Source organism: Monodon monoceros, unplaced genomic scaffold, assembly GCF_005190385.1.
Source record: "Monodon monoceros isolate NGI ecotype Baffin Bay Population unplaced genomic scaffold, NGI_Narwhal_1 Super_Scaffold_15, whole genome shotgun sequence".
Taxonomy (NCBI): Eukaryota; Metazoa; Chordata; class Mammalia; order Artiodactyla; family Monodontidae; genus Monodon; species Monodon monoceros.
Window position 1 is genome coordinate 75,087,568 of NW_021703771.1, and position 15,712 is coordinate 75,103,279.

At 41.4% G+C, this 15,712-nt stretch overlaps 1 protein-coding gene across 16 annotated transcripts in view; it reads right to left on the reverse strand.

The window, feature by feature from the left end:
* The window catches only part of SYNE1 (spectrin repeat containing nuclear envelope protein 1), a 453,644-nt gene that overhangs the window by 211,960 nt on the left and 225,972 nt on the right, over positions 1-15,712 (reverse strand). For all 16 annotated transcript variants that reach the window (XM_029223419.1, XM_029223418.1, XM_029223413.1 and 13 more), the window contains 9 exons: positions 14,901-15,065; positions 13,206-13,378; positions 11,362-11,515; positions 8,534-8,677; positions 7,581-7,745; positions 3,111-3,428; positions 2,259-2,414; positions 1,933-2,103; positions 982-1,308 (listed from right to left, as the gene is read on the reverse strand). In XM_029223419.1, coding sequence (XP_029079252.1) covers positions 982-1,308; positions 1,933-2,103; positions 2,259-2,414; positions 3,111-3,428; positions 7,581-7,745; positions 8,534-8,677; positions 11,362-11,515; positions 13,206-13,378; positions 14,901-15,065 — 1,773 coding nt within the window. The remainder of the gene's footprint in view (positions 1-981; positions 1,309-1,932; positions 2,104-2,258; positions 2,415-3,110; positions 3,429-7,580; positions 7,746-8,533; positions 8,678-11,361; positions 11,516-13,205; positions 13,379-14,900; positions 15,066-15,712) is intronic.

Genomic DNA, 15,712 nt, shown 5'->3' on the forward strand with positions numbered 1-15,712 from the left:
AACATGGTTCATATTGCTGGCTTCTAGCTCATTCCTTTCGGCAGAGAAGTAAACCTTAATTCTCTACGAAGGGAGCGAGGTGCTATCTTTTGATTTTGACTCGTGAAATCAATAGCAGCTTGAGCTGGATGTGAAGTCTGGGAGACAAATTCCAGTTGCAATGTCGCTATGATGGCCTAAAAGTGCTATTTAAATATATCAAGAACTCAGAGGGAACTAAAAAAGAAGAAGCAGTGTGATTCTTATGTAACACCCTCAAAGACACACTGTCAGGCTAGGCAGAAGAACCAAGGACAGGAATAGACATACTGGCTGGAGTAGGAAAAAGCTGCCAACAGGAAAAGCTTCGAGGCAAGCCATCACACTGTAATTCTTAAAGAATATCGCTAAATAATTTGGGTCAAATTTAGAAAACAGACTATTCCATGTATAAGCTTCAATAACTGTTTCACAGATTTGAGCATGTGAAATATTTATATCTACAGCATGTATAGTGATATCCACATCACCATTTATTCTTTCAAAAATTAATTTCTAAGATGTTTAACTACAGTTGGTTAACTAGAATTTATTTTCTTAGAAATATGATGTCTCATTTTGAATTTACCACAGGTCAGTTTATAGGCCTTCTGTACCAAAAGATGAAGGAAAGACTCTACAAAAAAGATAAAATCTGTAGGTGTGAGATCCTAATGCCAAGAAGGTTTTTCTGGAGGATCCACATACCTGGATCACACTGTCAGAATAGATCTCCATTTACTGATACAACCTTTGAATATCAGACAAATACAATTCCTGAATGGAAAGATAAGTCTGATGTAGTGTTTCCAGCCAAATAAATCTATACCACTCCCCACCAGCAGAATAGGCACATTAGGACTTTTTCTAGCACTCACTAAGGGTGACACAAACCAGGAATCACGTCCCACCAGTTCAGTCCTACATGACGTCCTCGTGCATCTGTCAGTAACAACACACTACCTTGTATTTAGATAGCTGAGCTTTTTTCTCATATAATTCCATTTTGGGTTCTTCAGGAATGTATAGGATTTCTCGGTACTCTGCTATCCACTGAGTTAGTGCTTTGTATTTATCTGAGAATTCCTTTGTCAAATGAAGGCCTTTTTCCAGAGTCATGTGCTCCTTCCGGACAGTGCTGGTCAGTTCCTTCAACTGTTCCACGTGGTCATGGATCTCTTTTCTTAACGTCTCTGCCTCACCATCTTCCAAGTATGTAAGAGCTCTCTCTCCTTTCTCTCGGGCTGATTTGAGCAAACTCTGGCCTTTCTCCATGTCTTTCAGCAAACCCTGAGAAAGAGTGGGAAGCAAATACAAACAAACAAATGAATAAACAAACAAATAAATGCAAATAACTTAGCATTATTTCTTTCCTTTTAAAGAACAGCCTTTCAAGTCCCATTCTTGAGTCCACTGATTTCTCCTTAAAATATGTTTTTTGAAGTTTATAACCAGATTTGGTCTGCCAGCAATCAGGAATCTTCTTTACTTCAATATAGGTCTTTTAAAGTCTTGATCAGCATATCATTTCCAAATCAGAGACTTAAGGAAGAACCTGATGTTTCTCTTGTCCGTAACAGTGCTCCTATAGATCTGAGTTAAAACTCTATTAACGCACAGTGCCATGAATTTGAGATAATTTTTTTCTTTTAATATTTAGTGTCAAACTGGAACTTAGTTAAGAATTTCGTGTGTAGCCATGTGTAAGACATTGAAATGACTTCACAACACAAATAAATGAAAGCCAGTCTTTGGCTTAAGAGATTATAACTTGGAATTTAGAGTGAAATGATGAGCCACGGATCACCAATCATACTGGGCGGGGACGAACACACTCCCAATTCTACGGGGGAAACAGGAACAGCTCGTGAAAGAAGAAGGGCTGGGAGACAAACCTGATATTTGCATGCCTACCTCCAATGTCTTCATTTTTTTCCCCATCATCACTTTATCTACTTTATCAATTTTGGCAGCCACACTCTTGAAATTTTTGTGAGTGGAACTGTACCAATCCGAATAGGAACTTAAAGATAATTCTGATTCCTCCAAACTCTGGATCTCTTCCTCCAGGAATTTTATTTGTTCCTTCGAAAGAAGAAACACAATTGAACAGTGATGAAAGACCTGTGCCAGTGCCTTTCTTGATAAACACGTATTATCTTCACTGGAAGTTAGCGAAAGGAAGAACATCTGGCTTGGGAAGTTTGCTGGCCTATGATGAGCAGGGGTGGCCCACTCACCAGCACCTGGAGGAGAAGGGCCTGGTATCTGGACGTCAGCTGGGTGGCCTGGAAGCCCATTTGGCTGCTCACGTGGCTCTCATCTAGGATCTCCTGTGCTCTGGCTCCCACTTCCTCAACGTCGTCTCTGTACGCAGTGATTTCTTCATGCCACTTCTGAAATGACACAATATCGAGGGAAAGGCTCAATCTTACAGATTCTTGAGTAAGACAAATAAATATATCTTCTTACTAGAAAACGATTTCAGTGTATTTTTAGAATATATTTATTCTGTGATATAATTTTGAAAATACTTCACATAAAGCCTTCATGAAAATGTAATTCCAGTAACATGATAAAAACTGTAAACTTAATGAGTTTGAGTGCTTTTCTGTCTATATTACATATATTTTTATATCTTTTGTTGTACTTAGATAAATTTTAAAATAGATGAATAAGGAAAAGAAGTTCCAGAGGCCTAAGGATTATTTTGATCATGTGCACTGACTCTACATAAAAATTAGAATAAAATTAATTTTCAAGTATTATGTCAATGTAGTACATTAGAGCAATTTCAAATCAGAGCCATAAACAAATTATTGCAACACTAGCATTCATGTATCTTTACCAAGCAAGGTAATAAAGCTTGGGAAGAAAATATAAAATACTTCATTAAACTAGACTTAGGATTCTAATAAATAACTGCTGATAGAAGAATGCTCCATTATGATGTACATCAAATTTTTTTGCAAGTAGAAAGAGATTTTGCAAAAGCTAAACCTTGGACCAAAAGTTACTACATATTTTAAGGAAACAAATTATGCAAGGCAACTGCTACTCTGACATAGATGAGGAATTTACATTAGTTGTACCTTCATCTGATGTAATTGTATCTCCTTGGCTGCCCGGTTAGACTGACGTCCACTTCTGAGACTCACTTTGTCCTCCATTGCTTTTAGCCACTCGTCTACTTGCTGAAACTTTTGTTCCATCAGTCTCAATTTGTTGACTACATTATTGAACTGAGTTCGGGTCTCGGACAGCCTCTGCTGGTAAGCCTGCCAGTCCTGCCGGAGAGACTCTAATGCCCGGTCCTCCGTCTGGGGGATGCCCGATGGTATCACTTCCTCTCTGGTGTGCAGCACTGAATGCAACAGGGCCTGCCCTTCTGTGCAGTGCACCTGGAGCTCCTGTAGGGGAAAGGTATGGCTGCCACACCTCACTTATATTTTACACCCGTGTAGGTGATCATGTCTCACCCAAGCCAACCGTGCCCTTCACATTGGCTTCAAGAAAACTTCACGTTAGGAAAGAATGCTTTGATTCCGACTTACACACAAAAAATATGTACCGAAAACTGCATACTGTCTCCCAAGTCAGGAGAAACATTCTGAAATATTTCCAATTAAATTAATCAGAATGCACACATATACACACAAATACACACACTGAGAGAAATATTTTTCTCAGTCATCTTAGAAGCAATGTCTGAAATTTGGTTTTTCAGCCTACAGGCAAAAAACACTGTGATTAAAGGGTTATTGTTTAATATAATAACCTAGGCTTTTTTTGGCTCCTAATCTGTTTAAAGAGCCTAAGGTTTCTTGCTTTGACATTGAATGGGATCAGTGCTACATGTGTGGCTGAGAAAAGAACAATGGACCTTGCTTTTGCTCAGGAGGGATCCTTTGCCGAAGATGTTCTAGGGAATGTGATGGCAAAGAGAAGTTGGCCCTGGAGGGTACAGGGCATACAAACCTGAAAGGCTGAATTATCACACCTGCCCATCAGGTACTCCTAGGTACAAATACATTTCCCTCCACCAAGGCATAAGTCCCAGAAATTTACCCTACTAATTTAGTATGAACCAAGTCTTGAAGAGCATAAACTACTTTTTTTATAGAAAGAAAAACTCATATCCTTAAAGATGTTAGCAAAACGGTATTATACACTTGTGTTACTTGATCTGATCATCTAAAGTTGAAAGGGACCAAGTCAAATCCTACCAAGAATGTTAAAAGTGCCAACATATTTAGTCAGAATACAGTAGTATTAAAAAATCTTTAATACCAACGAAATTGCTCATATCTGACCACTTTTACCCATAGAAATAGCAATCTTATATGGTTCAGACTATTGGATACATTTGTCCTCAGCTATGATATCACTCCAAAAATGTTGTAATGTGAATGTATTGTAAATGGAAAAGAAGAACAATTTATATGGTAAAATATTAATCAAATGATGACAAACAGAAATTCTATTCCAAAATTCCTAAAATTTTTTAAAGGTAATTTTGTACAATCTCTTTCCTTAATTCAGGGTTTGGCAAACTTTTTCCATAAAGGGTTGGACAGTAAATATTTTAGGCTTTGTGGGCCACACAATCTCTGCTGCAAGTACTTAACTGCCTAACCTTGCCCTTGTGGTGCCAAAGCAGCCATAGACGCTACATAGATGAACAGGTGTGGCTGTGTTCCAATAAAACCTCATTTAAAATACGGGTTCTGGGCTACAGTCTACTGATCCTTGCCCTAATTAATCTCCTTTTTAAAAATTAATTAATTAACTTATTTATTTATTTTTGGCTAGGTTGGGTCTTCACTGCTGTGCGTGGGCTTTCTCTAGTGGTGGCGAGCAGTGGCTACTCTTCGTTGAGGTGTGTGGGCTTCTCATTGCAGTGGCTTCTCTTGTTGCGGAGCACAGGCTCGAGGCACGTGGGCTCAGTAGTTGTGGCTCACGGGCTCTAGAGCACAGGCTCAGTAGTTGTGACGCATGGACTAAGTTGCTCCGTGGCATGTGGGATCTTCCCGGACCGGGGCTTGAACCCGTGTCCCCTGCATTGGCAGGCGGATTCTTAACCACTGAGCCACCAAGGAAGCCCCTACTTTTCTTAATATATCACCCTTTCCCTATTTTATAGTAGTTTTCACTATTCTACAAATCAATGCATTAGATAAATTCTTATATATATACCACATTTCAAGTATTTATTCTGAGGGGAAAATATAGTTAAATATTTTAAAAATCTGTATGTTCTAAGACTCAAATTAAACCTTCAGTAAATGCAAAATAATCTGTGAACATGTTTCACACTGCTGGCAGACCCCCATATGACTAAGTGAGCTGTAGGACATCGGGACCCTGAAGTAGTTCTGCTGTGCAGTTGGAATGTCACGTCTCCACCACCAATTTCCGCCTTAGCATCTCCCCTCCCTTTTTAACATCTGTGGTGACTCAAAATAAGACAGTGTCCATAAGAATTAATACACAGTGAACTGAGAGGTAGGAGTTAGGTTTGGGTTTGGGCTACATTAATACTGACCAAAGTGAAACATTTTCTTCTGAACAGGAGAAACATCTGCTGGTGACAAGTGGCTTCTTGGCCCAGTTCCTACACAGAACTTGGAGAGCTTGGCATTTGCTGGCCAAGAATGTCTGGAGTGAAGGGCTGAGAGGGGTTATAGCCAGAAAACCAAGTCCATTCCATTAAGATAAATTACAACAGCTAAACGTAGCAGACCAGGGTGTGCTACTATTAAGAATAAAATGGATGAGATCCTTAAATAAGCTAATGAAACTATGACTCTTCAACTTCTGCTGTATATTTATTTCATGAATGGACTATTATTTAAATAAGATTTTTCTCCCATCTCATTTAATCCTTCCTCAGAACAACTCTGTGGAGAAAACTGAGTCAGAGACGTTTACCTCTGCCAAAGTCACCCAGGGTCAGTTCTCACCGTAAGTCAGAGTCCAAACTCCCTAATCCCAACTGTGCGCTCCCGCCATTACACAACACTCCCGCCATTACACAACACTCCCTGAGACCCACTGAAATAGCCAGAAATGTTATATGCCAGCGATGACCATCTCAGTCCCGCTTTTCCACCTTGTGTGAGCTGTAGGTACATCTTGCCCAATCCTGAACCAATTCCAATAAGAGCTGACAGTGTTCAGTAAGTTCCAACACAGAGCTGGTGGGACACAGAGTTGTCTTGCTGGCCTTTCTCTGTTCTCTAATCTGTGTGCCTGGTTTCCCCTTCTTGGGAACCCCCTGACCCATATCTGTCTGTCCAGGTAAGATTAAGGGGCTCTCTTTTTTTTTTTTTGCGGTACGCGGGCCTCTCACTGTTGTGGCCTCTCCCGTTGCGGAGCACAGGCTCCGGACGCACAGGCTCAGTGGCCATGGCTCACGGGCCCAGCCGCTCCACGGCATGTGGGATCTTCCCAGACCGGGGCACGAACCCGTGTCCCCTGCATCGGCAGGCGGACTCTCAACAACTGCGCCACCAGGGAAGCCCAGAGTGCTCTCTTTGATGCTCCCATAAGATCCCTAATAATAGAGTAGTTCTATTATTGTCCTTATCACATTGTTAGATAGATCATTACGACCTATCAACGGGTCCACATTTCTTTAGAATGTAAGTTCCTTGCAGGCAAGAATAATATTTTACTCATCTTTATCTGCAGTAGCTAGCCAAGTACAGTGTCTGCACCGCATTAGGTGTTCAGTAAATGTTGAATGAGTCAATGAATAAGTGGGTTAGGACCACTTTCCCCATGAGGTTTGCCATCTCGCCCTGAATCTCAGACTGCTTAGCTGAGCACCAGTGCTTTTTCTAGCTCCTCGAATTCCTTCTCCTAGGTCTCTGTCCCCGGGCCTGTATCCTCAGCAACGTGGGAGATTTGGGTTAAAACCAGATGGCCTAAGATGGTGTCACCAATTTGACTTTGAGAAGTGTCACGTGCTATTGACTCCTGCAGCTGTGTTCCACATCTAATTCAACCCTTTAGGGAGGAACAGGCAGGTGGACCAGCCAACACCATAAATGAGGCCACAAGCCATCCCTGTCAGAGGCCACCTTAACAACTCAACCAAGTCCTCAAGTTCCAGCCCTGCTCAGTCTAAACTGCCTATCAAATGATCTCGGCTAGCATACGCTACTGAGGTCCCAAAACACTATAGACCAGACCGTACTAGGGTTTCACTTAATATATATCAGCTATTTATAGGATTTAAGGTCACAGTAACTTCCCACTGCTTAAAATAATGATTCCTGGGGCTTCCCTGGTGGCACAGAGGTTGAGAATCCGCCTGCCGATGCAGGGGACACGGGTTCGTGCCCCGGTCCGGGAAGATCCCACGTACCGCGGAGCGGCTGGGCCCGTGAGCCATGGCCGCTGAGCCTGCGCGTCCGGAGCCTGTGCTCCACAACGGGAGAGGCCACAGCAGTGAGAGGCCCGCGTACCGCAAAAAAAAAAAAAATTAATAATAATAATAATAATGATTCCATATTCAGAATGAAAATTCCTTTGTTTTATGATGAAGTAGACTTTACCTGAAGATCCCGCAACGTTGTCTCGTGAGTGTGGGCATCACCTTCAAGAACTGAATATCGGTCAAGCTTTTCTTGCTCTTGTTGCAGCCAAGCTTCAAACGCCTTCAAGTCTCTCTGATACTCTTGGTGCAGGCGAACCAGTTTTTCAGACTTGGTTACTGCTTCCTATTATTAGCATGTAAGATGATTAAGATGGGGATACATTTCTACATGCAGTTTCAATGTACTGTAAGAATTCACTTTTGGAATTTTAGAAAAGCATGATTATTAAGCCATTAAAATATGAATGTTTCCTAGAAAAGTAAAACATTAAGATTTAGGCAAAAAATATAAAAAAACGTAATATTAGGAGTAAAAGGGGTCTTAAAGATGACTTTCTTGAATTAACTTCCTGATCTCTGAATTCCTTATGAAATGTAATATGGATATTCCAAAAAATGAATTAACTTTGTCATAAAAATACATTTTTGCTAATGAAGAAAACTGAAATTCTTATATTGTGCCTTCAGTGAGGATTTGGACTCACTGTGGATTTAAGTTTTCATGTACTTTGTCTAATAAAGTAAGGTGTGCTGAACGTTCACAAAGAAATAAATAAAGCCCAGTATTATAAATATTATTGGTGATTATTTCCAGCTTTAGAAAATTGTCATCAGCAGACATATTAAAGAATTTATGAGTCTTCCTTATGAAGCTGCCCCCAATTTTTCTACAATAGGTACATTTCTAGGACTTTTTAATTGAGAATTATTTTCCTTCAGTAACTTTCATATCCTAACAATAGTTGAGGGTTTTGCCAGTGGGGTATTCAAAGTATTAAAATTCATTTTGCATTTTTTTGTTCTATCTGTTTTCACAAGGCTGTCATTGCCCCAAATAAATGAGTCTTTAAATAAGCACAGCTCCAAACACTGCATTTTCAGTGGGTTTGTGTGGAACACGGTGAGCCATACCTTGGTCCGCTCTCTGATGTCTCTGTATCGTTCTTGCAGGTCCTGGAATTCTAACTGGGTGACGTAGTGCTCTGTCATGCCAGCTCCTTTGACTTCAATGGTCTCCAGCAAGCTGCTGTGGCTCAGCACTTCTTCATTTAATAACTAGAGAACATTCAAAAAAAATAAAGGAATTGGTGCATATATAATCATATCAATGGTACTATTAAAATTAGGATATTTTAACTGCATACTTGGCAAGTGATCTCAGGTTATCCATCTGTATACAGATAGATAGATCACTCTATCATCAATCTATATCTATATATCTATATCTATATCTAGAGTCGGGGGGTGTATTTGATATCTGGCCCAGAACTGTCTCCGAGATTCTGATTCCAGTTGACTTGGAAACCTCAAACTTAGTTTGTCCAAAAATGGGCATTTGACCTCTACTCCATTCCCATCCTTCCCCAGCCACCAATAAACTTCCTTCCCCTTCAGTCTTTTTCCAAACAGTAAATGCTACCATTCCCACCCAGCTGGTCAATTCAGACCACTGGAGTCACCCTTTCTCCCTCCATCCATGATGAAATCCTGTTAGTTCCATCTCTTCACTGTATCCTGACATGTGTTCACCTGTCTCCTGCAAACCCCCAGCCCCCGCTGCTATCACCTTTTACTTGGACTTTTGCAATATCCTGCTAGGCAGATTCCCTGCCCCCAGTTCCTGCCCAGTCCCTTTGTCCACACTCCACACAGCAGCTTGAGTGATAAAAGTCTGTAAGATTCTAAAGGGAATCGTGTCACTCCCCAGCTTAAAACATTGATTATCTTCCCAAAGCTGTCAGGATCAAGTAGAAAATCCACAGGCTAGCATCCTCATGGCAATGCAGGATCTGGTCCCTGGCCCCTCTGCCAGATCACCTGGCAACAGCCATCCATTTATTCTCGGCTCCAGCAACACCCAGCCTTTCTTCTAGCTCCCTTTTATCTGAGCCAGGTTCTCTCCCTCCTCAGGAACATGCTGATTATTCCATCTGAAATGCTCTTTTCCCACCTCCTCCCCAGACTGACTTCTCTGCACTAAATTCCTTAGAGCATCATTTCCGTCTACTATTTCAGAGACGCCTTTCCAGTCTCTCCTCCCCCTCCCCCGACTCCAAGCAGTCCATAATTGCCCTGTCCCAATGGCTCTCTCTCATAACATGCAGTTTTTCCTTCAGGGCACTTATCACCAGTTATAATTATTTGTTTATTCATGCATTCTCGGATGAGTATAGGTGTCCCCTCCAGAATACAACCTTTGTCAGTTTTATTTACCTGGAATCGAGTACAATGCCTGCATTTATTGAATAGATGAATAATTAATATAGCAATAGATCATTATAACAATATAATGGGTAGGTAATTATGAGTAGATTAATTTTCAGATGCAAACAGTCATGCAAGCCCAGAAATGTTAAGTGATTTGGCATAGGTCACGTAAGGCCATTTAGTCATTCAAATAACTTTTACTCAGCATTTGCTCTGTGTCAGACAGAGAGCCAAATGCATAGGATAAAAAGAAAATTAAGCATCTTTATCCACTGAGGGAGAGAGGTATGTAAGCATATATTCTATAAAACCGATAAAGAGATATGAACAACAGAGAAGAGAAGAACTAACTAAGCCTCGGGTGGCGGTGGTATCATAGAAGAGATAGCTTCTGAACTAATTCAGAAAGGTAAGTAGAAGGTTGCCAGGTGCCAGGGCACAGCTAAAGTATTCTGTGAAAAAGGGAAGGGATTCTGCAAAGGCATGGCATCGTTTAATTCCATTTAATGTGGTACATTCAGGAAACAGTGAGAAATACAGTAAGACTGGCACAAGGGTGGAAGGAGGGTGGGAGAGCAAGCAAAATGAGGCTGGCAAAGAGATTATTAAAATTCTTACAAACTAGAGGAGGGAGATTGGTACGATACTGTAAACAGTCGAAAGCAACGGAACTCTCAGGCAGGAAGGAGAGACATTCACCTTTATATGAAGCTAACGGGAGATGGAGACAAGAGACGAGGTGAGCTGTTGCAATTTAGGAAAAGGATAGATTAGAGTCAGGAGACATTTCTGAACTGGAATCAGCAAGACCTACTGCCTAATTCAAAGCGGGGGTAAGAAAGAAGGAGGTGGGGAAACGAGGTTCCCAGTTTCGGGTATTCAGTGTGGGGTGACACAAAAGAACTGACACCGAGAATACAGGAGTGTGAAGGATTTGGGGTAGAAGATAATAAGTACTGTTTAGGACACAATAAGTTTTAGGTAGAACAGGCCATCCAATGAATATGCCCTGGATGAATAAATCAAAGGTTTCCAAAATGTTATGTGTGAATACTAATATCAACAAAAAAGAGGTTTAAGAACATACCTCCAGTACCTACCTATCTATCTATCTATCTACCATCAAGCTACCCATCTATTAATCTTTACATGTAGTACTATACTAATATAAGCATTATGAAAAATATACAAAAGTAGAAATAGAAAAGGATGTGATAGAAAAGAAAGTACTTTTACTTCCGAATGATGAGCCGGCTGAAGATATGAAAAGCTATTACAAGTTGCCAAATTTTAAATATATCATAAAACACGCGACTATGAGGTTTTCCTGGAAGAGGACATTTTCACTCACTAACAAAATAGCCACAAACAAAAGTTTGGGTTGAGAAGCCATTAGAAATTATAGTAAACCCCTCAGATAGAGTTTGCCTATGGGGACAGCCCTAGGATTCAGGTGAGCACATTTCTGTACAACTATGGCAATTCTGAAGCACCTGTCAGAAAACAAATGGAATCTGAAATCCAGGTCCCACCTTGACTTTGCCGAGAGCGGCTGTTTTCTCCCGCACTTCTGCATACTGCCTTTCGGATTCGTTTAGGCTGGCCTCCACACTGTCCATCCAGCTGGAAAACTGTCGAACATCGTCCTGATAACTTGTCCACTTAGAAAGAGCTCCTTCAAGTTGACTGAAAGGTAATTGAAAGGACAGTAATCTACACTGAGAAGCCATGTACATTCAATCTGTCTGATCTCTATCACTGTGTTGGTTCTGTCCACTCCCCCAGCAGGAAGCCCATAGATCAGGACGGGGGCAAGCTTGAGAGGGGCTGAATGGCTGTGGCTTATCAAATCCAAGTCTGGGTCCCTGGCAAGCACAGCCTTGAGAAGCAAGGGTCAGTGAAGTCCAGGCCAACGGGTGGAGAAGAAGGACTGGATATAAAACCTGGAGTCAGGTTTTATATATATATATATATAGTCAGGTAACCAGGTCACACAAGACACTGGGAGAGGCCTGAAGACAAAACCAGGAGAGATGCCCTGAGCGAGGCTTTTCGGAGCCAAGACTCAGGGCAGAAAGAGAAGCAATATTTAACTCCATGAAGTTGAATAGGACATCCAGAGGAGAGAAAAAAAAAAGTAATAAAAGAAGGAAGGAAGAACCGAACAAGAACAAGCATAGTCACTATCTTGCATGAGATTTAAAAATCAGAAAATCACAAATGATATAGGCTAACATTTCCTGAATTGGTTTAATTATTAAAACCTGATGATTTCTCTTACTGATAAATTAAGCACTTCCTTCTCTCAATACAGATGTTACATGTTTAACTCCGTTAATCATTTGTGTCTAACTTTACTAACAGGCTTGAACCCTTCTGTAGCAGACACTCTGCGCTCCACCCCCCGACCAGACCCCTGCAGTACGCTGCCAACCGGTCCTCCAAAGGCCAACTCCTTGCCCTCTTGGCCCGAGGGCATCCTTTGGTCCCTGGTGCCCTCTCAGCTTGAGGGCACTGTAGGCAAGAAATGCCAGGGACTGTCGTCCCCTGGAGGCAATCCTCGACTGCCTGCCTGACTCATGGCAGTTTGTTTACAAACATTCCAGCTCCCCTGCTCTCCATGGGTAATTCCCAGACACGCTCTATCTACACTGGCTCCCAGCAACGCCTGCTGGGAGTAAGCTCCAGCTGCCCATGTTACTGGCTGCCCTCCCTCTCTCACGTGTTGTTCCCACCACCTACTGGTGTTTTCTGGGGCTACTTCCCAAGTAAACTGATTGGTTTTAACTAATATATCTTCACATGATTAAACATGTATTTATCTTTGACTTTTTAAGCAGTGAACATCAACACTAAGAACCATGTAGTTATATGAAAACACAGACACAGGACTGCAGCTCAACCTAAATGAAAGATCGCACCTGCCAGTTTCTTTTGTTCCAAGAAGAAAAGAGAAAAGGAAGGAAGGAGGGAGGGAAGCAGGAAGGAAGAAAGGGAGGCAAAAATAACGGAGCAGGGCAATAGAGAGAGAGAAAGAGATTGGGGCCCGGGGGCGGAGAAAGAGAAAGGGAGAACCCCGGGACAGTCTGTTACTGAGCTATCCTGTAGATCTTTTTTTTTTTTTTTTAATCATCTTTATTGGAGTATAATTGCTTTACAATGGTGTGTTAGTTTCTGCTTTATAACAAAGTGAATCAGTTATACATGTACATATGTTCCCATATCTCTTCCCTCTTGCATCTCCCTCCCTCCCACCCTCCCTATCCCACCCCTCCAGGCGGTCACAAAGCACCGAGCTGATCTCCCGGTGCTATGTGGCTGCTTCCCTGTAGATCTTTTAGCAATGACTTCACAGCAGCCTTGCAGCTTCACTAACCTTTTACAACGAATCACTGCAGACAAAAGGGACGCCCACATAGCCTTCACAGTCCGCAGCTGCTGCTGAATGGCGGGAGTGCCTTCCGGAGACGTATTCTGAAGGACAGACTCCCCTCTGGTCACTATCATTTTCATCTGGATCTCTTTTTCCTGTTTCACTGATAACAGAGCCTGTAAAAGCACATACAGAAGTCCTTTGTCATTTGCTTATTTAACATTTCTAGCTTTAAATATTTCAGAGTCCCCGTGGATAGCAGGTGATCTGCAGTTGGGTTAAGCCCCGGTTCTCTCAGGCTTACCAGGTGGAGGACGGGAGAGTCACTTGCTGGTGGTGCCAGTAACCAGTCACCAGCCTGAGTGGCCTTGGCCTTTCAGGTCATTATTATTCTCTGAATAATCCCTAATTTCCACTGAAGTTTCATTTTACTGTTTTTTAATAAGAGAAAAATAGATGACTATAGGATTCCTGAATTCTCAAAGGTCACTGGATGAAGAGCTCTATAAAGGTTAAGGTCTCTCACACAACAAACTGAAAGAAATAGCTTAATTCATATTATATATTAATTTATATATTTCAAGTTCTTCACAAGCACTCTTCTTTTTCTATATAAGAAGGATCTTTGAATTCAAAGTTATAAAACTGGTGTTTATCACCTGAAAGGTAAAGTTTCATCTCTCTCTCTCATCTGGACCTTGCCAACCTCTACAGATTCAGTTTCGGCCAGTCATGGCCGTCGGCTTCTGCTGCAGCAGGAAAGAACTGCTAGTAACGTCTCACATACCATGCTGTTGGCTTTCTTCAGCTTTTGCTCTTTTGGTCCCACTCTGAAACCTCCGCTGAGGTATCAGGCTTTCTGAGAAACCTGCCTCAACTCTCAACCCGATGCCCCTTGCCCAGCTCCGCTCCTCTATGTGTCCATAGCACCGTAATTATTATTACTGTCTTCTGTGTTTCAGCCTCCAGCCTCAGACAATGAAATCCTTGAGGGCAATGACCATATTTTATTCATTTTTGAATCTTTGGTATCAAGGCACAATGCCAGTCTCCCAGAAGACACCCAGTGTACAAATGACAGGTGAATGAATGCAGAATGACTGCTTTATCACAAACGTAAGCTAACACAGAACTAGTATCTTGTGATGGGAGAAGAACGGACTAACTGATACAGGCAGGCAAGTGAGTTGAACAAGATGGGAAAGGTTTTGCCCGATAAAATGTTTCAACCAAGTATTTCTCAGAATAAATGTGCCTGTGATGTAATTTGAAACTAGCCGCTTAACTGGCTATATCAAGCAAGTAACCATTTTGGGGTTGTTATTTTTTATTAAAAATGTTTTTTTTTTAATTTTTATTTTTTTTGGCCACACCATGCGGCTTGCAGGACCTTATTCCCCCAACCAGGGATTGAACCCACGCCCTCAGCAGTGAAAGCAGAGTCCTAACCACTGGACTGCCAGGAAATTTCCTTATTTTATTTTAATTTTTGTGAAGTATTTATGACTGAGTATATCTGAGCTCAATCGATTCAGGAGTGCTTAGGCAAAGCCTCCCTATGCAAACAGGATCATATCCACGGAGCATTCTTGGATTTCTCATGGACAGAGTGTGACATTATCATATCAGACAGAGACTCGAGAACTTTTGAGAAAAACAAATTCTGTAAATGAGAGACATTTCTCGTAAAAGGCACACCTCAAGCTTGAGCACCCTGCTGTCCAGCACGCTCTTGTCAGAGGTCGGGTGGCAGTAAGAGTCCAGCATGTGGACCGCATCTGTCATCCAGTCGTGCAGGTCTTTAATCCCGAGGGAGAACTGATTGTGTTCTGCAACAATTCTGTCCAGTCTTGACACTTTCTCCTGGAAATGACAGAAATCGTTTTCCAGCGGTCCCTTCCACAGAGACTCCACACCCTGAAGCTACTCAAGATTGTAATGCTAACCCTTTGTTCCAAATAACTGCAATCAGCCATAGGTCCATAGGCTCACAGATACGATGCAAGGCTGTATGAATCTATGAGATGTGAAATAGCTTTCTAAGAAGAGTAAAAATATGAGAATAATTGGGTCAAGAGGCAGAAAGATTACAATGACAATTTAGTGTCCCTCAGCTTACTCGCTACTCTTCTTTACGACAATTGGGATATTTTTCAGAAATTTCATTAATGTCTTCCTCACACCTTGTCTGGGAAGCCCACTGAAGTAGTTTCTGCTCTCACATGATCACATTTGGCTCAACTGATACCACATACCCACATGACCTACATTGTAGCCAGTTCTAAAAAAACAATTATCTGAGATTCTGTAATATCCCTAAATTGGGACCGTAAATGTGGTTTTAGTTATTAAAGCTTATATCCAACAGTGAAGATTTTATGAATATAATTGTCAGCTCTTAAAGCATTTGAGTATCTATTGATTTTTTTGGTATCTAAATAAATACAAAGGAATAGAAAGATGGCCTTAATTTATTCTAATTTCAGATACGTGCCAGATTTTCTCAAGAC